Genomic DNA, 24,741 nt, shown 5'->3' on the forward strand with positions numbered 1-24,741 from the left:
CTACAATATTTTTTTCTTACAAATGGTTTGGAATAAGAAAGATAAGTTATTAATTTTTATATGAATGTTTCATCAATTCTTATAGCAGTCTCTCTCTTTGTACTTTCAGAATAAAAGAATTAAAAATTCCAAAAACTGCATAACAAAAAGTTTTGTTACAAAATGAGGTTAAAATGAGAAACCCATTTGGTTTTGAACAAATAGTAGAAAAATAACTTTGGAAATTAATCACACTCCAAAAATCATACATTTTAAACTATTTTGACTTCTGTACATAATTTATAATTTCTAAAAACATGGAAAATATGTTGTAATATTTTAGAAAGTTTTAGCATAACAGTAAAAATATCTAGAGTACTTTAAATACGATATTCAAAATTAGTGTAAGATTTTTAGTATGTAGTGTGGCTCTATGATATATCACAATTGATTGTTTATTCAAGCTTGATCACCACATCAAAATGAAGAGATTATTCCCATTTCACAAACGAGGAAAATTAAGTGGATTAGAATCAGGTGTCTTTAACTCTAAATGTGTCCTTTTTTCCCCTGAGTAAACACTGCCTCTTCCTCAAGCCAATGAAGCTGCTCTCTGTATATTCATGAAATGAGAGCATTATTGTTTTCTCACTCAACTGGTTTATTATTAGTGGACTGAATTGTGTCCTCCCAAAATTTATATGTTGAACTCCTAACCCCAGTACGTCAGAATGTGACTACTTTTGAAGCTTAGGGTTTTTTGTTATTTTGAGAGAGAGAGGGGGGGAGGGGGGAGCAAAGGAGGGGGGAGCAGGGGGAGGGCAGAGGAATAGGGAGAAAGAGAATCTTAAGCAGGTCCCACGCCCAACATGGAGCCCAACTCAGGGCTAGATCTCACAACCATGAGACCATGACCTGAGCTGAAATTCAGAGTCCCAAAGCTTAACCTACTAAGCCACCCAGGTGCCCCAAAGATAGAGTTTTTAAAGAGGTAATTAAGTTCAAAGGAGGTTATTAGGGTGGGTCCTCACCCAGTATGACTGATATCTTTATAAAGGAGATTAGTACACAAACTCCTACCAAGGGCAGATGATACAAAAACACAGGGTCCACAAGATAGCCACCTATAAACCAAAAAGAGAGGCCTCAGAATAAACCAACCCTGAATACCTCTTGAACTCAGACTTCTAGCCTTTAGAGTTGTAAGGAAATTTTCTGTTGTTTTTTCTTACTACTTGAAGCAGAAAAACCAGAGTCCAGGTCTTTCACCTCCTTGGTTAAATTTACTCCTAATTTTTAAATTATTTTTGGTACAATTATTAATGTGATTGTTTTCTTAATTTTTCTTTCTGCCACTTTATTATTAGTGTATAGAAATGAAAAGGATTTCCATATATTTATTTGGTATCCTGCAACTTCCCTAAATTCATTTATCAGTTCTATTTTTTTTTAGTGGAGTCTTTATGGTTTTCTATATATAGTATCAAGTCATCTGAAATTAGTGAAAGGTTTACCTCTTCCATATAATATGGATGCCTTTTATTTATTTTTCTTGTCTGATGGCTGTGGCTAGGACTTCTAGTACTATGTTGAATAAAAGTGGTGACAATGGATGTCCTTGTCTTTTTCCTAACCTTAGAGGAAAAGCTATCAGTTTTTCACCACTAGGTAGGCTATTAGCTGTAGATTTTTCATATATGGCCTTTATTCTGCTGAGATACGTTCCCTAGGTTTAGAGGGACTAAACCTACTTTGAGGGCTTTTATCATGAATAGGTGTTGTACTTTATCAAATGTTTTTTCTCAGTCTATTGAAATGATCATGTTTTTTATCCTTTCTCTTGTTGATGTGATATATCATGTTCATTGATTTGTGAATGTAGAACCACCTTGCAATCCCAGGAATAAATCCCACTTGGTCATGGTGAATGATATTTTAACCTATTAGTGGATTTGTTTGCTAATATTTTGTTGAGGATTTTTGCACATATGTTCAGTAGAGATATTGGCCTGTAGTACTCTTTTTTTGTATTGTATTTATCTGAGTTTTGTATCAAGGCAATACTGGTCTCCCAGTATGAATTTGGAAGCTTCCCTTCCTCTTCTATTTTTTGAAATAGTTTGAGGAGAATAGGTATTAACTCTTCTTTATATGTTTGTTCTAATTCACCTGTGAAGCCATCTGGTCCTGGATATTTGTTTTTTGGGAGTTTTTTGATTATTGATTCCATGTTATTGCTGCTAATGGGTTTGTTCAAATTTTCAATTTCTTCCTTATTCAGTTTTGGGAGTTTATATGTTTCTAGGAATTTATCTATTTCTTTTAGGTTGTCCAACATGTTGGCATATAATTTTTCATAATATTCTCTTATAATCCTTTGTATTTCTGTGGGGTTGGTTTTTCTTTCTTCTCCTTCATCTCTGGTCTTGTTTATTTGAGTCTCCTCTCTCTCTCTCTCTCTCTCTCTCTCTCTCTCTCTCTCTCTTTCTCTCTCTTTATGAGTCTGGCTAAATGTTTATCAATTTTGTTGATCTTTTCAAAGAATGAGTTCCTGGTTCCAGTGATCTGTTCCATTGTTCTGGGTATTTTTGTTTTGTTTTCTATTTTGTTTATTTCTGTTCTAACATTTATTATTTATTTCCTTCCTTCTACTGTATTTGAGTTTTGTTTGTTCTTTTTCTGGCTCCTTTAGGTGTAAGGTTAGGTTATCTGAGAATTTTTTGCTTCTTGAGGGAGGCCCGTATTGCTATAAACTTCTTAGAATAGTCTCTGCTGCATGCAAAAGATTTTGCACCATTGCGTTTTCATTTTCGATTGTCTCCATGTAGTTTTTTATTTCCTCTTTGATTTCTTGGTTGATCCATTCATTGTTTAGTAGCATGTTATTGAACCTCATGTTTTTGTGTTTTTTCCAGACTTTTTCTTGTGGTTTATTTCTAGTTTCATAACATTGTGGTTGGAAAAGATTTATGGTATGACTTCAATTTTTTTGAACTTGTTGAGACTTGTTTTGTAGCCTAACATGTGACCTATTCTGAAGAATGTTCCAAGCATGCTTAAAAAGAACATGTATTCTGCTGTTTTAGGATGGAATGGCCTGACTATATCTGTTAGACCCATCTGGTCTAATGTGTCATTCAAAGCCACTGTTTCCTTGTTGATTTTCTGTTTGGATAATCTATCCACTTATGTAAGTGGTGTGTTAAAGTCCCCTACTATTATCATATTACTATCAATTATTTCCTTTACGTTTGTTATTAGATGCTTTATGTTTTGGGGTGCTTTCACATGTTGGGTGCATAAATATTTACTATTGTTAAATTGCTGGATTCTTTACTTTATGCTTGTACAGTGTCCTTTGTCTCTTGTTACGGTCTTTATTTTAAAGTCAACGCTCTTATGATAGTTTGAGTTCTTGCATGGTATGCCCAAACTGCCTCACATTTATGATACCCCTCATCTAGTGCAACTTTAATCCTTTCCCCTTGTAGCTCCAGCCAGAATGATCCTCCTTGCATTTCCTCAAATGTGCCATGTATTCTCTGTCTCAGAGCCTTTGAACTTACTATATCCTCTCTGCCTGGTATTCCTTTTCCCCAGAAGCATATGACTCATTCTCTTAAAAAGCTTTAGGTCTGGGCTTAAAAGTCACATTATCAGACAAATATTCTGGGGCATTCTATATAAAATTGTGATGCCCAAACCTATCTGGTACTTTTCTATTTTTCCAAAACTGCTTTATTAATTTTACTGCACATATCACATCCTGACATTATATTAGTAACTTTCATAAAAATGTTTTGGATTTTGAGTACCATATATGCCAATAAAAGTTAATGCATACAGTAGGTATTCAATGAGTATTTGTTAAATAATAAATAAATGTCACTCCTCTTCTAAAAATCTTCCTGGCTTCATGTTACACCCATAATAAATAGGCTGCAGGATAAACTGGGGAGTGTTGCTGAGGATTAATTTATCAGTTTTATTATTGCCAGTCTAGAGGATCCTGTATGACCAAAATCCTGTCATCCTCATTCTCTTTCTTCCAGTTCCCTAACGGTATTCTCCACAGATGGTTTCTTAATATTCCTCAAGTATGCCTAGCTTATTCCCTCCTTAGGTACTTTGCATTAACAGGTTTTTTGTGTAGAAAGCTCTTTCTCAGATATCCCAAGGATGCCTTCTTCGGCTCATTTAAATTTCTACTAAAATGCCACCTATCACCTCTATGAATCCCAAGAGAGGTCTTACTTGATTCCTGTATTCATCACCCTCTATCCCACAGCACTCCTCACTACCTGGAATTATATTACATATGTTTTACATCTGGATTTCCTTCCCTATTAAAATGCAAACTTCATAAAGACAGTGGCATTTATTTGTTCACTACTATATTCCCAGAAATTAGAAATTACTAGAATATAGGTTCTCATCTAATATCTGATGAACAACTGAATGCCTACTTGATAGGGCTGTTCTGGGAATTGAATAATATAATATGCTGCTTTATAATATAAAGCACCTAGTCAAGTACCTAGCAATGTAATAAAGATTAATCAATAATAAGAGTAACACTTAACATTAACAATGTACAAGTCATTTTCCCGAGGTTTTGCCCATTTAAACTTTATAAAATCCTATCATGGGAGCACCTAGGTGGTTCAGTTGATTAAGCTTCCCACTTTGGCTCAGGTCATGATCTTGCAGCTCATAAGTTTGAGCCTGCATCAGGCTCTTTGCTGACAGCTCAGAGCCTGGAGCCTGCTTCAGTTTCTGTGTCTCCCTCTCTCTGCCCTCTTCCACTCCTATGCTCTGTCTCTTTCTCTCAAAACTAAATAAACATAAAAAAAACCCTATCATGAGTATAGTATTATTCACATTTAAGAGATGAAGAAATTAGAACAGATTAATCTGCTCCAAATCTCAGTTAATAAGTGGAAATACTAGGAATTGAACTCAGGCAACCTGATTCCACAATCTATGCTTTTTAAACATTCTCTAATGGCTTTCAATAATAGTTGACTTTTAACGATTGGTATTGCTATTAATACTATTACTATCATCATCATGAGGATTATGCATTTTAAACAGAATCTCATTTTTTTAATGCACGCTGCTTTGAGAAAAATTGATCAGTGCATTCAGAAATGTGCAAATTTAAGAGTAAGTAACAATGAGGACAGGATTTCTTTTGTCATTTTCTGTGTTTGTGCTATAATCATCATGGTACTTTACCTATTATAATTAAGTAATTATTAATACCTATCATCCATAGTAGAATGAACAATCAGTGACCAGATCAGTTATTAACAACACTATCTCTGGTACCTGGTATAGGGTTAATACAGAATAGGTGATCATTAAATATTTATTGAAAAAATTAATGTGCAAATAGTTTATAATGGTAAAAAAAAGTCTCTAAGTTAGTTGATAATATTTCCAGACATCTTCACTTAGTTTTTTCTCTTCATAATTTTTTTCATAGTGCTATTTTCATATGGTAACAATAAATTCAGTCACAATTACAATTGTTTAATAAATGAAAGAGGGTAGAATTGCAGTTGATTTGGCTTCTTATGGTCTAGAATGGCTGGGATCAAATGTTTTCTTTGCTAATGTATCATATGCATTTGGTAAAAGACTTCTCCAAATTCTCCTTTTGAACAAAATTACTTGGGAAAAAAAATGCTTTTCCCACATCATATTAAATGGAGTATCATTTCAGTTAAATCCTAAAGGTTACCCTAACTTAAGTTTGTCTCTTTTCTGACCATTTTAATCACCCCTAAATCTTCACATAAACCTCCATCATGTGTTCTTAGTGTTGGCATATTAATCAATTAATTGATTCACTCATTCATTTTCACTTGGTTCATGCACTCTTAAAGCATTTTTAATTCAAACTCCACAAAACTGAGAGATTAATAATGCCAATAAAATCTATTTCAGGGAGGTTAACCCTAAGGTTATGTGTGTGGTAAATAGTTGCACAAATAGTTATACAACTAGATTTCTTGAAACAAATTCCAGTGCTCTGTCTGCTATGTGACAGGCAAGTGTACTAAGTCCTAGCACTAAAGGAAAAATAAGGCACATGTCTTAAGCAGTCACAAGCTGACTAAGGCTCATAAATTAATCTTTAATCCTTCTTTGCCTTCCAGTTTCATTTTGATTGCTCATTTCACAGCTTTCTTAATCCCTGGAAAATATTACCAGAGCCATCCTCAAATGCTCCCAACTATTCCTGGAAATATTTCCTGGAAATATTTCCACACTTTAGTATCAACATTCAAAAATAGGCTGAGGGAGATTCCTGAAACTCTTACCCTTTATCATCAAGCGTATGATTTGCCTGTTTGATATCTTAGTGCATCCATACTTTCAACACCTGGATGATGGCTCAAATATGTGTTTCAGATGTGCTTTTCATATAATACCTACATCTTGAATCTAAGTACACTAAAGGAAATTCAACTTGTAGCCTTAAGCATGACCACAACTACCCGTGATAAAAATAAGCTCTTTCTAAGAGGAAAGTTCCCTCAGATGGGTTTTTCTGAGGGGCAATAATGGTAATCTTTCAGTTCATTTTCAGTACTCCTATGACAAGTGTTTACCATCAGACAGAGTGTTGCTTCTGTCATTAAAATGAACTCAGAGGAAAACGGTTGATACAGATGACATGTTTTTTAGTAGAAAGTAATACTGAGAAACTGGCAAAACTCCCTTCACTGATGTTCTGAATGATCACTACTCCAAGGATTGAGAGAAAGGAAGAAATGACAGAAAGAGGTGAGAGGAAGGGCTGCAACTTAAGCAAAAACAGGCTGGACTTCACCCTCACTGATCCAATGAGAATAAAATCACAGTATATTATAAAAATATAGTGAAACATATGGCTCAAGAATGGATCAATGGAACAGAATAGAGAACTCAGAAATGGACCCACAAACATATGGCCAACTAATCTTTGAAAAAGCAGAAAAGAATATCCAATGGAATAAAGACAGTCTCTTCACCAAGTGGTGCTGGGAAAACTGGAGAGCGACATGCAGAAGAATGAACCTGGACCACTTTCTTACACCATACACAAGAATAAACTCAAAATGAATGAAAGACCTCAATGTAAGACAGGAAGCCATCAAAATCCTCAAGGAGAAAACAGGCAAAAACCTCTTTGATCTTGGCCACAGCAACTTCTTACTCCACACGTCTCAGGAGGCAAGGGAAACAAAAGCAAAAATGAACTACTGGGACCTCATCGAAATAAAACTCTTCTACACAGGAAAGGAAACAAGCAGCAAAACTAAAAGGCAACCGACAGAATGGGAGAAGATATTGGCAAACAAAATATCAGATAAAGGATTAGTATCCAAAATCTAAAAAGAACTTATCAAACTCAACACCCAAGAAACAAATAACCCAGTGAAGAAATGGGCAAAATACATGAGTAGACACTTCTCCAAAGAAGACATCCAGATAGCCAACCGACATATGAAAAAATGCTCAACATCACTCATCATCTGGGAAATACAAATCAAAACTACAATGAGATACCACCTCACACCTGTCAGAATGGCTAACATGAACAACTCAGGCAACAACAGGATGCAGAGAAAGAGGATCTCTTTTGCATTGTTGGTGGGAATGCAAGCTGGTGCAGTCACTCTGGAAAACAGTATGGAGGTTTCTCAAAAAACTGAAAAGGGAACTACCCTACAACCCAGCAATTGCACTACTAGGCATTTATCCACAGGATACAGGTGTGCTGTTTTGAAGGGACACATGCACCCCCATGTTTATAGCAGCACTATCCACAATAGCCAAAGTAATGGAAAGAGCCCAAATGTCCATTGAGGGACGAATGGATAAAGAAGACGTGGTATATATATACAATGGAGTATTATTCGGCAATCAAAAAGAACGATATCTTGCCATTTGCAACTACGTGGATGGAACTGGAGGGTATTATGCTAAGTGAAATTAGTCAGTCACCGAAAAACAAATATCATATGACTTCACTCATATGAGGACTTTAAGAGACAAAATAGATGAACATAAGGGAAGGGAAACAAAACTAATAGAAAAACAGGGAGGGGGACAAAACAGAAGAGACTCATAAATATGGAGAACCAACTGAAGGTTACTAGAGGGGTTGTGGGAGGCGGGGGGAAGGGATAAATGGGTAAGGGGAACTAAGGAATCTACTCCTGAAATCATTGTTGCACTATATGCTAACTAATTTGGATGTAAATTTTAAAAAATAAAAAAAAAAATTAAAAATATAGTGAAACATACAGCAAAGAGCTACAAAAAATAGGTATATTCTGGTATTTTTATTTTTATTATTTAAAACAAAATTTTAATGTTTATTCATTTTTGAGAGACAGAGTGTAAGCGGGGAATGGGCAGAAATAGAGGGAGACACAGAATCTGAAGCAGGCTCCAGGGTCCAGCCTGTCAGCAAAGAGCCCAACACAGGGCTTGAACTCACGAACCGTGAGATCATGATCTGAGTCAAAGTCGGATGCTTAACTGACTGAGCTACCCTGCCACCTCTATTCTGGTCTTTTTAAAAAAAGAAACACAAATGTAGCTGAATGGAGGTCACTTATTCTTCAATAGAGACCACAAACTTGGTACTACCACAAAATAAAATAATTTCTAAGCAATGAACACTTGCTTATTTTTATTTAAACAGTGATGAAAATTAAAATGGTCTAAATTCAACCCCTGTTAGAAGTCAGAAAAGAATGAAAACAAGTGAAATTTAATAAGTCATATAGAGAGGCCCACTTAATCATAATAAAATTGTAGGAATGACTAAATAATTACACAAAAATCATGATCACCCACCCTTTTTAGCTACAGAAAGAGATAAATAGAAAATGAACTAATTTACTTGTTGAGTAAAAGAATTGGAGTTTGAGGGGATTGTATAAAGTCTTATTATAACAATTTTACAGATGAACTTCTTTATTTCAGAAATGAACTAAATTGTATTATAGCCTAAATGTGTAATCAGTGCCACAGAATAGAATATTAAAGGTAGAGTCAGGATAAACTTCAATTTACAACCTTATATACTATGTAGGGAAGCTGGCTTTATCAATCAGAGTCTAATCAGGAGGAAAAAACCACACCAGTAATTTGAGTAAGAAAAAGCTAATGTAAAGAACTATTAACTAATAAAAAAGCAGTTAGCTACTAAAAGGTAAACGAGGAGTAGTTCAGTGGTACAGAAGTAGCAACTAGGGAACAAAACTATTGCCTAAGCACCTGAGGGAGAGTAAAAAATGCAGGCATGTATGAATTTAGAAAACCCCCTCCCATCCTCCACCAAGTCTGAGTCAGACATCTTTGGAGAAGCTATGGCTACTTCAGGAGCTCTGGTGGGAACAGAGGAACTTCCTAGAGCACACAGCCCCCAGAGGGTGTGTGTTACAGGCAATCCTCTGATGTGGCCCTTTGGAAGACAGAGGATCTTACCAAAAGGTATAGGCTACAGCTAAACTATGGTTACTACCAGGTTCCCTGGGCACCCATCTGCTAAGTACCTCATGGAAAAGAGCACTCTGAAAAATGGAAGCAAAGCCCCTGCTATTCTGGCCCTGGAGTATCCCTCCAATCTTTTAAGCTGACAAAGTCTAATACCAAGTAAGCTTGCAAATATCTGTAGGGTCTACCTCTGGTAACACAAGAGATACCAAAGAAGGGTTTGGAGAAGAGGGGCAATAAAATTAATAACTGGTTTCTTGTTTTTCCGCCATCCTTGGTTGTGGAAACTGATACAGATAAAATCTGTGTAATGTCACATGTTTATGCTTATAGTTACAAATGATAATTTCTTGGTTCTTATTTTCTAAATTGGGTTACCTTTTGTATCATTCTGACTTCAAGCTACTCACTAAGAAATCATATAGGTGGCATTACTCATTAACTTTTTTTGAAGAATAATGTATGCAAACTTTAAGTACACAACTCAACATATTTCTTACAAACACATACACTCTTGCAACTATCACCCAAGATGAGATAAAATCTACTACTAGCACTCTGGAAGACTCATTCTTACTCTTACTAAATAGTAATCATTTACACTGTAATGATTTTAATGTTCCCTTAAAAATCTTCACCCGATTTCTTGCATGTTTAGTATAACTCATAGGAAATTCAAGGAAAAAATAATGCATCCTTTTGTATTGGAGACTAAGCATGCCAGAAGCTACTTTAAATTTGAGATGAATTTCATTTTGTCTTTTTACATTTCCTTCTTAAGATGTCAAGGCATTCTATAGAAATTACTGTGTTACTCTTGTTTTTCTGTAAGTTGGCAATAATTAGCAATGAATTTCTAATGATCCCAGAGGAAAAAGGAATGAAATATAAATAACACAATAGACTCAAATATCCTCCTGTTCTTTTGTACAGGAATAGAGACCAAAATCAAGTTTTTGAGAATAAACTCCTTCCATAACTTTAATGTGAGAAAATTCTACATGGATGCAAACCAAACAAATAACAACAAGAAAACAACAGCAAAAAACCTAGCGGCAATTTGGGTTACTAAAGAAATAATTTAAGTATATGTAAAAACAAAAAGTATATATTGTTTCTTCAAAACTCATAGCATTTAACATATCAACAAATGTGGAATGTTGTGGAATAAAATAAAAACATTTTATTATTTAACTGCAAGTAGTGAAAGGAAAGTAACACATTAAGTAGGAAAAGAGGGTATTTTCCTTATTATATTTTAGGACAACGTTAGGATTTTAGAACTGTTCAAACTTCTCAGTTAAATAAACTTGACTAATTAACTAGCGTTGGTTCAGTAACCCAAGAGGCTCAAGAAATTTGATATTAAAAGTTTTTCTTACTCCTGTGTACTTCTAGATTTCTAAAAATCCATTTAATATTTTACATTATTATCACAAAAATTTTAAATTTGACTACCATACTGAAGGTTGACACTTTCAACTACTAATTTATTTTTTTTCCTATGAGCTTTCCATCACAAGTCAAAGATCTTTGAACTTATGATTAGACTTCATAGCCTGAAGGTGGTGAGTGTTTTTCCAGAAGGTTTTTAGATTTTTTTTTAATGCCTGCTTCCACTGGATTTGGTTCAAAATTTTCTAATGGGAAGCATACTTTACACAGCCTCGATTCTGTGTATTTAATATATTATTTTACTTTATTGCTCTTCCTTAACTGGAGCACTTAACATCAACATATTTTTAGAAGTTTTATATTTGGTAATATTTTGTTGGTTCTTTGTTTCCTGTTATAATGGGCTTTTAAAGATTAAGCGAATTTGCAGATTTCCCAAACAAACACATCTGTACAGGACAGTGTGATATTAGAAGGCTCCTGAAATTAAATAATACAATATAAATGCTTTCTGCATTACCCATTTGCTGCATAGAAAATGAGGAAGATTGCCAATGGGTTTATTTTAGGGAGAAAACTACTATTTTGAAATAAAATACAAAGATTACTACATGACCATATTTTATTCCTAGTCATGTTCAATTTGGGAGTATCCTCTTGCTTTATACACAAGGAAATGATGTCAGGCACTGACATATTATTTTCAAAGACAAAGGTTATCACACACAAAATAAATATTTTTTTCTAGTTTATTTGTTCCTTTCAAATTGTTTTAATGAATTAACATTCTTTATAGTTTCACTGTTTACGCATGGTTAATGTACCTAACAAAAATAACGCTGCATTTAAAATTTCGTGCCTTAAACATAATGCTAATCTATGTCACTCCTATTTCCTCATCCTTGCTTGGGAAGGATATTTGGTCACCATCCTCCTACACACATTGCTTGGTTATTCACCCTGCTCTCAGGCCTCTTCTTGCCATCCCCCAATTAATTTTTATTATTATCCCAGGTTTCTTCCCCTTCCTTCCTTCCTCCCCACACACTCAACCCAACCACCCACTGAAATCCTCAGTTCTACTCTTCAGTAGGTTTTCAAAATTAGCACATTCCCCCATTTCCCTTCAGAAATACGTTTGCATGCCTTCTTCCTCCTTAAAGACTATTTGCTCACCTTAGCTCTACAATCATTCTCCAACCTCCACTTAGTCCTACATAGTTTAAGACTGTTTCCTGAACTTCCATGTCCCTTTCCATAACAAAACATTGTTTGGAAAGTTCAGCCAGTAATCCCAAAAACCAAATTCAGTGGGCCAGTGTGGTAAGAGGGCTTTGTATTAGATAAGAAATTTTACAAAACTGTGGTAATACTGAAATGCATTATGGTTAGTGCCTAGATGATTGCATTTTCATTTGCAGTGAGGAATTACTGCCAAGAACTTGAATCACTCTTATGTATGACAGCACACATTACCCAGGATTCCATGCTGTTTCAGAGCTTTTCTGAATGACCATTGATAATTGTGACATGAAGTCTGATACTGTGTGTGAGAGTCTCTAGACTCTACCAAGCATGTCATAATAAGAAAAATGTCAGGTGGTATATTAAAAAGTAATGCTACAGCCATCACATTCTCAACAGTTTTTTTGCAAGTTAGGTACAAGAGGTGTGAAAAATGTATCTCTAATAATTTCACCTTTTAAAAAAAATTCAGATTTTTTCCATTTAAATTTCAAACTAAACTTTCATCATTAATCTTTATATACTTTAAGACAAACCATGTTTTTCACTTATTCATTCCTTCAATATTTATTGAATACCTGCTATGAGCCCAACAGAGTTCAGCATAAATTATCCCTAAATTATCAATAAAACCTTGATTTGCAACTTACCATGGGCCATGCGATGGAACCAGTAGTAGCCAAAATCAACTCCTAAGAAAGTTAAATACCAAGTCCATGGAGAATCCCAAGGCAAAATGATGAGACTGTAGTTCTCCCAGATATAAATGTATGTGGTCAGTTCGATGCTTCTGGAAAACAAACTGGAAAAATAAAATTTACAATGATTATACCACTTTTAAGTGTAAAATTATAAAACATTTTCGGTAACATTTAAAAATTAATGTATTCATATATAAAAATAAAAGTCTTTCTCCTTTTTTTCTCACAGTTCTATCAGACCTTTTAAAAGGCTCAATTTCCTTGGTATCAAAATGTTCCATGAGATATTTCCTTTCGTTTCACAGTTATCATGGATGCCAGCTATTTGCACTCTTGATTTCATGGAATTTAGGATGCCATTCCTTTTTTCTTCTTTTTTTTTGTCTCTTAAAATACTTTCATAGAAACCATACAACATAAATATGACAAAACTACAACTTATTTTCTGTGACTGTCATTTCCAAATCTTAATGAAGAGCACAAGAAGGGTGCTTTTTAAAGGAAGTTTAAAAGGTACAAAGTTTAAAGGGGACTGCAGAAATGCCTACTGCCTTAGATCAAAGTTGCTTCTGGCTAACTACTGTCTTTATTTCTCTTTATTCCCTTCTTCTCTCTTTTGCACACAGACTTATACTCTTATGTTTTTAGACGTTATACTTAGGATCACAAATTGGATTCTCAAAGAATTTCAATAATTCTTGTAGTAATATAAACTATAACTCTAAAGATGTAAGGGAATAATCTTTCCCTAGAAATAATGTGTAAAAACTTAGATACCACAATGAGATGTCACATTACACCAGTCAGAAAGCTAGTATCAAAAAGACAAGAGATAACAGGTACTGGTGAGGATATAGACAAAGTGAACCCTCATGCACTGTTGGTGAGAATATAAATTGGTACAGCCACTGTAAAAAAACAGTATGGAATTTCCTCAAAAAATTGAAAATAGAAATGCCATACGATCTAGTACACCTACTGCTAGGTACTTACCAAAGAAAATGAAAACACTAATCTGAAAAGATATAAGTGCCCCTTTGTTTATTACAGCATTATTTTCAATAGCTGAGATAAGGAAACAATCCAAGTGTCCATCAATAGATGAAAGAATAAAGGAGACGTGGTAAATACATACAATAGGATATTACAGTGCCATCTGAGATCTTGCCATTTATGCCAACACAGAAGGACCTAGAGGGTATGATGCTTAATGAAACAAGTTATACAGAGAAAGAGAAATGCAACATGATTCCATTTATATGTGGAATCCAAAAAACAAAATAAAAAAAAGAAACAAAAACAAAAAAGGATTCATAAATACAGAAAACAAACTAGTGGTTGCCAGCGGGGGGGTGGGGGGGGTGGGGGGGTGGGGGGGCGGTGGGAGGGGGAAGGGTGAAACTTCTAGTTATAAAATAAATAAATTGCAGGGATGAAGCTACAGCATAGGGAATATAGTCAATAATATTGTAAAACTTTGCCTTACAACAGATAGTAACTACATTCATCATGGTGAGTACTGCATAATGTATAGAACTATAGAATCACTATATTACACAACCAAAACTAACATAACACTGTAGGTCAACTGGAAAGCTACTAAAATTTTTTTTAAAAATCTAGTTAAAAGAAACAACTTTTTTTTAAAAACCCAGACACTGGAATATGGTTTGCCACCTATGCTACCAAGCTTCTATAAATTCTTACCAAGAACGTTCCAAAAAATATATAATATACTTCAATTTGATTAAGTGTAGCATTTTCTCTTGAAATTGTCTGTAATCAAATTTAAGTTTAGACTAAAGATAATCTTTCCTGTATCACTTCTATAAATTTGGTTGAAGTGACTTTTTCTTTTATATTTATTATTAATATGTAAAATGAATTGATCACTCTAATAAAAATTCACTTATAAACTATGAACAGATGAAGAAATTGTTAAACATTCTAATTTTAAATAAAGGCTGAAGAAGCAGCTCAAATTAGTATATTATTAAATTCACCATTTTAATAGTATTTCCCTCTACACAGTGAGCATCTATGAATTAGCATGTAACTGAGTCTTTTGAAGATATGGGCCTTTAATTTTAATCTACTTTTGACTTTAATTATGATAGGATTATAACTATGATTTAATAACTTTAAAATTGTCTCCTATTTGGAATACTTCAAATTATTAGTTAATCTGTAACATAGAACATTAGGTCACTTCACAACAGCATTAATATAAATAATGAAAAGAAATGTCAAATGCCTACAGTTTTTACAAACTTTTTTTTTTTTAAAGAGAGGGAGGGAGGGGGACAGAGAACGGGAAACAGAGAATCTCAAGCAGGATCCATGCTATCAGCTCAGAGCCTGACATAGGGCTCGATCCCACAACCAAGAGATCATGACCTGAGCCAAAATCAATATTTGGCCGCTTAAGGGACTCAGCCACCCACATGCCCCAAAAGCCTACATTTTTGAAATGACTATACATTATCAGATCTTAAAACCCATTTTTTTCAATTTGAGATTATTGTTAGTTCTTTAATTGTCCCCTGTATGTGAAGAGTTAGGAGAAATAAAAAAAAGTGGCAAGTCACCCTATATTGGTGGGTGGCAGGTTTCTTTTTCTTTTTTTATTTTTTAAGTTTAAAAAAAATTATTTTTTCAAAGAGCAAAGAACCCGGGGAGGGGCACATAGAGGGGGACAGAGGATTCCAAGAAGGCTCTGCGTTGATAACCGTGAGCCAGATGTGGGGCTTGAACTCAGGAACCATGAGATCATGACATGCAATAGACTGAACCACCCAGATGTCCCAGTGGGTGGCAGTTTTCAAAGGCCAAGAAACTTACATAGAAGGCTTTGGCCAGACTCAATATCAGCAGATCTCTATTCCTGCCTGCTAAAATCTTAAAAGTTTATATAGAGCTCTTTCTTTTTTTAATGTTTGTTTATTTTTGAGAGAGAGAAAGAAAGGGAGTGTGAGCAGGGGGGTGGGCAGACACAGGGGGGTGGAGGATCCGAAGCGGGCTCTGTGCTGACAGCAGAAACCCCAATGTGGGGCTCGAACTCACTAACCATGAGATCATGACCTGAGCCAAAGTCGGACGCTTACTTGATTGAGCCACCCAGGCACCCCTGCATCTCTTTCTTTTTTAATATAATTTATTGTCAAATTGGTTTCCATACAACTCCCAGTGCTCATCCCAACAAGTGCCCTCCTCAATGCCCATCACCCACTTCCCCCTCTCCCCCACGCCCCATGAACCCTCAGTTTGTTCTCAGTGTTTAAGAGTTTTTAGAGGTCTTAACAGGGTTCAGTCACGTATTCAGTCCAAATGGTCTTAACACCTTATTCTTCAAAGGTTTCATCCTTAAAACAGCTGCTAGTATGAGAATAGTAGCAGATTATATATTCCAAGGACAGGGAGAAGGTAAGGAGACTCTGATTGCCTTAGTCTAGCTCAAGAGTCATCCAGTGAAACATCCTCCCAATAACCTCCTCTAACAATTAATTATATGGCTAGAAAGAGCAGTTTTGTCCCTGAGGGTGAGCTCTTAATCCAAGGGAACTGCCTATGCAGAACTCCTGTCACACCCAGCCATGTCTTGCATATTTCAGAATCCCAATCAGAAAAGCTCTGAGACTATTTGCAGGACCTTCATGGGCCTCTTTCCTGGTCGGGTCCTCCAGAAGGCCAACCTATGCAGGGGTGTAGACTACTAGACATGACAAGGTAATCCAGAGTGACTTTTTCTAGATATGCAGGCAGAGCTGGGACAAGCATTCTGGGATGTTCACATACAAGTGTTTGTCATCCATCATGAGAGAATAGGCCATGGGCCAGGGGCTCCCACACTGTTCTGAAACTCTGAGGAATCCAAAATCTCAATATATAAAACTTGTCTTCCAATTTGTTACCCAGGTTATTTATTATGTTGTTCATGGCAAATTATGCTCAGAGACTAATCATTTATTTAAGGCAGGTTTACTGTGGGATTTATAATTTATAATAACAATATTTCACAAGCCAGTGGCATACAGGATCATGCCTCTTAATAAGCCGATAAAGAAATAAAAACTCCAAACCAATGATAGATTAATTACACTCTTGTTTTAGGGAAAGGGGAGATGGAAGAAATGAAGTCCAGATTTAGTGAAGGTATACATTTCTATGGGTTGGTTATCAGAAGAGTTAGCTTTGTCACCAAGAGCTGATGTGTAGCTGTCAGCACAAGTTGAAAGGCCCTTGTTGCTAGAGCACAATGCTGGCAGAGAAAAGGCACAAGTGTTGGTGGGCAAGATGATTTCTTTCATGGGGCTGCCACACTGTTTTCACCACTGCCAGCAAGAAGCAGCCTTGTCATGGCAGGAGGTATTGTCCCAGGGTCTTAAGTGAGCTATGTAGGTCAGCAAATAGCAGCTTTGCCAATTTGCAAGTAGCTTGAACAATTTTCTTTAAGTCCTCACAAAGTCTTACTTTTTAAACTTTAAACGTCCATTACATCATATGTTCCTATCAAAAGCATTTAGTAGCACATTATGATGGCATTGGCCTGACAAGGCTTCCTCAGTGTAAAGAAATTCATTCCTTAGATCAAAGCAACTTTGCTTGAGCCATGTTGAAATCATAACAAACTAATACACAACATTTATCAAGGTGGAGGATAGGATTCAACGAATCATTCAATAAATTTAAGTTGAGAATCTACTAGGTGCCAGGTACAACAGGAGATTGGTAGGACACACTGGTGAACAGGGCAATCAAAATCACCTGCCTCATCAATGTCCCATCTATCCAGAATCTTCTTTTTTTTTTTAAAGGTGCTATCTCCCTAGTCAGTTCCACAGACAATTGAAATAGGCTTTGAAGATACTAAAATTTCAATACAAGAAAGAGGGTCCCTGGAAAACTTCCACTTGCAAAACAAAGAGAACCTGCCTATAATTGAAATACTTCTTGATTTCCTGTACAGGTGCCAGGTCTTGAGCAGACACCCAATTTATTACTCTGTCAACTTACTTATTAGGGTTGACACAAATCGAGCTGAAATATGCCTGACATTCTACAGTCAATACTTTTTTTTTTCACACTTTAGCAAGAAGCCAAACCTTTCCCAAAGCAAAGGCAAAGTGGGGAGAAGCTATGGGAGTTAAATTCCCTGCTTTCTATCAGCAAGATGAATATGATCCTCTTCCATCATAGATGGGGAAAAACAGCAATGGAGTGCCCACAACTAAAAACAATTCAGCAAAGGGATACAGCTGGGAAATGATTACCAAGCTCTGGAAAGCCCTTGATTGCAGGAAATAGCACCTACATTTTCAAAAATGTTCCCACCAGACCTTGAATCATAAACCAAAGCTCCTTCCTCTTTTTCTTCCCAACTCCTCAGTCCTCTCCCAGGCCTGACCCCCAGCGTATGACTCTGCACTGTGGAATTCAAAGCAACTCTCTAAACTCCATCCTGTGGGAAGAGACATATGTAACATGTATGAATGTAGTGAACTTACTTTATCAAGTGGAGATGAAATCTGGGGTACCACAGGGGCTTTGCATAACCAAATAGGAGATTCCTTTTACTCAGTAAGTTTGAATGCAAGATGAAGTAAATGGTCTAAATACAAGAAGGCAGTAGAATCCTCTAATCAACAACCTGCATTTACAGGGGCTTTCCTCTCAGTCTTTTTTCTTCACAATTTCTCCCCAAATAGTTATTTTCTCTTGCATCTGAGGTATGCCTTTAGTAAAAGAAAGTTAATGTTTATACAACATTTCTCTTAAAACTAGAAATTTGCCCTGTCAATGTTTAGTTGCTGTAAAATCCAGCAAGTTACGAAATTGCTATCCCAGGACTGATCCTGAATTTTTAAAAGGATGAAATTAATTTAAAATATTGATATTTTAAAAAAGTCAACACATTAGAATTAATATTAACTAAGGATTGCAAATTACAAAGCTGTGCAGTTCTCAAAGTGATCTCAATTCGAGAGTACCCATCATCAAAAGCAGAAAGGTAATGTTGAGCATGTTGCCCACCTGTCACTATCTCAGAGCTAATTTAAGATATGTGAAAATTTGGATCAATGGACCCTAAAATGATCTAACTTTCAAATACTCCCATGCTCTAATCATCGCTCAAGCAAGTGAATTTGATGCAATGCTCTTATTATAAACTTAAAATTTCATAAATGGGTTTCAGAGTAAGTGAAATTTTGTACTCAGGCCTTACAGACACCTGCCAATTTATACTAGTTCATTATTGCCATCAGAGCTGTGTGTAAGGTCTGATTTGGCCAGGTAATGCAAAATTGAAAGAAATCAATAAGGTATTTTTTGTTTCTAGTAATTTTGTCTTGTAAATCAGAAAATAAACTAATATTTGAGTGAGATCATTCTACATATTTTTACAAGCTTCAGGAAGTTAGAAACAAATATATTTAGACTATATATTTTTTTTCCAAAAAAAATTATTGTTTATTTATTTCAAAATCTCTTAAACCTAAGCCAGGACCTTTCCCTATCTGTAAAGCTACTGCCCCTTTTGCTCCATCTAGTGGAACATTGATTTTTGCTCAGTATTAACAGAATACATAATACAACCTCTGCCTCCTAAAGACAGATAAAATTTGTACTGCTAGTTCTTACTCTGAAGTGAAATTACATTTATGAAGCAGTCATTTCATCTCTTTCTACAACAACAAAACCATAGACTTTTATAAGCACAGTATGGTAAATTTGGAAGAAGCAAATTTGCTACATTCTTTACTTTGCAAGAAGTAAACTACTTGAAGTAATGCAATTTCTCTACTGAATAAGTAAAAGGAAGCTTGCTTGCATCATTAGGGAAGGTTAGTCTAATAGCAGTCTCTGCAGTTCCACAATTAATAACAAAGGCAAATTCTGTTCATAAAGTTTGAGGTAAAAGTTAAGAGGAAACGAGGCATTTTCTTTAGCAAATATAATTAACAAACCAACACATTTTAAAAATGTATTTTCTTCACCTAAAGTGTTTTTTTAATAATTTTCAAGGTTAATAAAATATATTAATATTAGTAACAAAATAGCACTATTAACATTACATATATGCATTTATTTCTTATTCTGGGTAATGAATAACTGCTTATTAAAGTCCTTATCCAAAATGACAGGCACTTATTTGTTAGAAGTCTGATGTCGCCAAAGGCAATATTGCTTCTGATACTATAGTCTAATATAAAAACCCAGTACACAATTTTCCTTTATTCTCCAATCCCACCCCAAGGAGTCAAAGTATTTTAAATAAGTTTAATTTCCTCCTCATGAATTTTTTTTTTAATGAATTGAAACTTTCTTGTCAGGAATGGAAAATTCCATGGCAGTCATGGCCAGTAAAACTGTGCATATGTATGGTTGAATATTGTGGAGCTAGCTCCATAGTAAAAACTGGCAATGACCCATATGTATTAAAAGTGGAGTGTCCCCAACTTATTTGAAAATTTACCTACTTAAATTATCCTCCAACCTATTGCAATTTGATTTATAATCTGCTGTTTCAACAAACTAAATGAACCCATTAAAAACAAACATACTGTAGATATTTATATCGGGAATAAAATTTCTCCGGGGAGGATGCAATTTATGGAAGCAGAAACATTGGAAGGAAGTAACAAATTGAGGTCCTGGTTTTCTAATGAAGAATTGGAAATTGAGTTCTGCTCAAATAAGCAGGAAAAAAAAAAAGAGATGTGATTATTTTTCACTCATTAGCATTTAGGTCAGTAGCAGGATATCTCACAAGTTTTAGATAGCTTTTTTTAAAAATAGATTTAGTAATTATTTTGTTAAGTTTAATTTTTATAGTCACATATGCAAGTTATTGATAGAAAGGCAGATTATCTACATATGCTACCCTGCATTTAATCATGATAAATACAAATTATCTGTCTATAACTTCAGAACTAGATTCTAATGAGGAAGAGTCTGTCTACTAGATTCCAGAAGAACAAAACGGATGCAGGTCTGCCCAGAATCTGGTTCTTGGGACAGATGGACTTTTATTGCACGTCATGGTCTGTCTGACAGGCTTATAAACAAGATATAATCTTGCCTATGATTAATATTTTCCCTTACATAAATATTTGAAAGACACAGCATGTATCTTTTCTATCAATATGTTAAGTACGCTACTACCTTCAAGATACTTTGAATTTTATGTAACAATGAAATTGACATCCTCAAACAAACGTTGTTTTTCCTCAAAGTCTGCAAACAGCATTTCCATTACATGAATGGCAAAGTGGAAAAACATGTTCATGGTTTCACTTTGATTTCCACAACCTTTTGTCAGAGGCCACATGCCTACTTGGAATTATTATCCAACATGTAATTACTCACAAGCAGATTAACGAATGGTATACTACCATTTTTTTCACAATAAGGTATTTTAAGGATGTGGCAAGCCCCTGTTGCTGGTGTAGAAAATGAAATTAGTCCCTTGGAGAGGATATAATCAATGCCGTGTTAATCTAACCTTCAGCTGTTAATGATTTGCACGAGGATTCCCCTTGATGCTGAAATATTGTTTTAAGAGTTTCTGTTAAATCCCCCTTCTTGTCTTTTGCCGAAAGGGGATTGAGGGGAGTGGATCCTGTGGATCAGCTTTTCTTCTCTGCTTGTGTGTGTGTGTGTGTGTGTGTGTGTGTGTGTGTGTGTAATAGGAACAAAATACATGAAAATATTTTTACATTTCTTTTTCAAATAATCTGCTTTGCTGAAATGTTGTAAGTAGAAAGTTATGAAAACTAAAGGCCTTGAAAACTTACAAAATTATCCACAATTTCATAATTTAGAATTGCTGTTCAAACCTAGAGGAACAACAACAACAACCAATTTGCCATTCCCTTTCAAAATACAATTATGGAAAAATATGCTCCACATTCAAGTTCACAGCATTTCACCTTTCTTTCAAAGGGCACCAGGGTAAGGAACTAGTGTTAGCTTAAGGAGTGCTGTGGGGAGTGGGATGTGAAGGAAAAGAACTGTGTGTTCCATCCTGGAAGGACTGCATTGTTTTGGTCCTTCTCACTCTCTCTCTCCCGTTCTCTCCCTCTCTCATCTTCTCTCTTTCTTTCTCTCCCTGTCTGCCTCTCTCTCCTCCCCATCTCCCTCATCCTTTATAGATATAAAAATCTATATCATATATATATGATACTTGTGTATCCTGTTAAAATTCCGTACCCTAATCCTCAGTGTTGCTGAGCAGATTTATGCAGTATATATTTCTAGTGGTTATCATGTTATGGTAAGAGAATAATCTAATTCCACTTGTGGCCACAGCCAAATGTGAAAAAGTAAAAGTAATGCTGAAGCATTCATACAGCTCCTGATGTCTCCCTGAGCTCTTAATAAATTTGTTCCAACCCAACAAAATATGTGATCCCCAATTGTACCTTCAGGGTTCCTCTCAGTTATCAAGTTATTCTTAAAGTTCATCAGTTGTTGCATTTCATGAACTCATACACTTAACTTCTTCAGAATGAACTACAGTAAACAACTGGGTTGTTGTGTTTTTTTTTTTAACGTTTATTTATTTTTGAGACAGAGAGAGATAGAGCATGAACGGGGGAGGGGCAGAGAGAGAGGGAGACACAGAATCAGAAGCAGGCTCCAGGCTCTGAGCCATCAGCCCAGAGCCCGATGCGGGGCTCGCCCCTGGGTTGTTTACAATAATCAAATCTACATGTCGTTTGAGTATGTTGAATGTATTTATTGTTCAGTTTTGTTCAAGGGAGACAGAAGATAGAGGAAATTATGTAAAATGGTAAACTCTTATTTAGCGTATTCTGGGAATTAACTACAAAGAACTTGAGATATTTTCCTCTGACAACAACGTGCACACATAAGAGTAGTTTTTCAGACATTATTATGATGATTGTGGTAATGATGATTATTTTATACCCATTAGCCTACTTTTCCATAGTAACACTTATGAAAGAAATTTTACTTTTAGGTTCATTGTTATCTAAACAATTTTTACAATTACATGAAATTATTCTACCTTTTCTTGAATATCTTTGCATTTTCATTTTAAAAAATCCACCTTGGGGGCGCCTGGGTGGCACAGTCGGTTAAGCGTCCGACTTCAGCCAGGTCACGATCTCGCGGTCTGTGGGTTCGAGCCCCGCCTCGGGCTCTGGGCTGATGACTCAGAGCGTGGAGCCTGTTTCCGATTCTCTCTGACCCTCCCCCTCTCTCTGACCTCTCTCTCTGACCCTCCCCCGTTCATGCTCTGTCTCTCTCTGTCCCAAAAATAAAATAAAAACGTTGAAGAAAAAAAAGACAAAAAAAATTTTTAAAAAAATCCACCTTGGGGGATACCTAGGTGGCTCAGTTGTTAAGCATCTAACTCTTGGTCAGGATCTCAGGGTTTCATGAGTGCAGGTCCTAATTTTAGCTCTGTACTGACAGTGCAGAGTCTGCTTGGGATTCACCCTCCCCCCCCCACCCCTCCCTGCTTGCATGCACACATCACTCTCTCTCTGTCTCTCAAAATAAATTAATAAACTTTAAAAAATATATTAAACTAAAAAAAAATCTAGCATGTACCTGATAACATTCCAGGCAGAGGAGTTAAAATTATGAATAAAGATCCTTCTTGCTCTCAAGATGCATGCAAGTTATCAGGAAGGGCTGGGAAGAAAACAGGTGAGCATAATACCATGTGACAATTCTAATCTGGGGTAAGCACAAGAACACATGAGGCCATAGTGAAGTGGTGTCTAAAGTAGGCTTAGGAAGAAAGGGAAGATTTGCTGAACAGTGTGACTCTTCAAGAAAAGTCTATGTTTAGACATAAGAAATGAATTAGAGTTAGCCATATGAATGGCTTTCCAAGCAGAGGGAAGCATGTGTGACATCTGGGCAATGGCAAATGATGAAGGATGGAAGGAACAAATATTGGAAAGAGGGAAGGAGAATGAAGAAAGCAAAAGCAAGGATAGATGGACAATGGTTTCAATAGATCAGGAAAAAAATTCAGACATTATCCTTAGGCAATATGGAACCTATGAAGAATTTTCACCAGATCCACATCATGGAAATGTTTGGCTGAAAATGAGGTAGCACTAGAAACAGGACCAGAGGCCACTTAGGAGATCATGTAGTAATACAAAGCTTTGTGCAACCTTTAGTAGGGGATGTCTATATCCCAGATTGCTAGAGCATGTGAATTTGCCAGAGGGAAATTAATTTTCCAGTAGAGAACTAGACCTTAACTCAGGACTGGGACTAGGTGAAACACTTTCTGCACAAAATTTAAGGGGGGGACAATAAACACAGTAATCAAGATAAATAATATTTAGAACAGTGTCTTTTAAAATGAATACAAAAACAGATCTACGGTGAACAAAATATAAAACATTTAAATAATGACAGTAACTGAATTCTTTGGGGATATTTGTGAAAACAGACAAACTCCCATACAATGGGTTCCTTTTCCATCTTATTTAGAGAATTTCAGTTTATTCACTCTATATGGCCAACCAACTAACTCACCTTGGAAGCCGAGAAAGAATGCCGGCTGACATTGATGTTAATGCATCATCCAAACGACCTGGTGCCTTCCCTTTGAGAATCCAGCTGACAACCAGTTCAAGAAGCATTAAGGAAATGAAAAATGGAGTTGCCTGGAAAGGAAATGGCACAAAAAAAGATGCTATTGTGCTCGGTATGAAATTTTTCCACATTTCCTGATTAGTCATTCCAGAAGTAGGAGGCCCAGAGTGACATCTCGTAGGAGAAGGCATATACCTATGCTAGAGGATCATTTCCTCCCAATAGGCAAAGAAATCTGATTATTTCGGACATATACTAAACAGGTGCTCAAAATCTATCATCCAGTTTGTAAATGAAATATAACCATCGACGTAGCCATGATAATTCTGCCAAG

The 24,741-nt window shown here is 35.7% G+C and overlaps 1 protein-coding gene across 7 annotated transcripts in view; it reads right to left on the reverse strand.

Annotated features, from left to right (window-relative positions):
* Window positions 1–24,741, reverse strand: part of AGMO (alkylglycerol monooxygenase) — a 400,045-nt gene that overhangs the window by 317,840 nt on the left and 57,464 nt on the right. For all 7 annotated transcript variants that reach the window (XM_047851087.1, XM_047851089.1, XM_047851083.1 and 4 more), the window contains 2 exons: window positions 24,348–24,478; window positions 12,771–12,922 (listed from right to left, as the gene is read on the reverse strand). In XM_047851087.1, coding sequence (XP_047707043.1) covers window positions 12,771–12,922; window positions 24,348–24,478 — 283 coding nt within the window. The remainder of the gene's footprint in view (window positions 1–12,770; window positions 12,923–24,347; window positions 24,479–24,741) is intronic.

Source organism: Prionailurus viverrinus, chromosome A2, assembly GCF_022837055.1.
Source record: "Prionailurus viverrinus isolate Anna chromosome A2, UM_Priviv_1.0, whole genome shotgun sequence".
NCBI classification, from domain to species: Eukaryota; Metazoa; Chordata; class Mammalia; order Carnivora; family Felidae; genus Prionailurus; species Prionailurus viverrinus.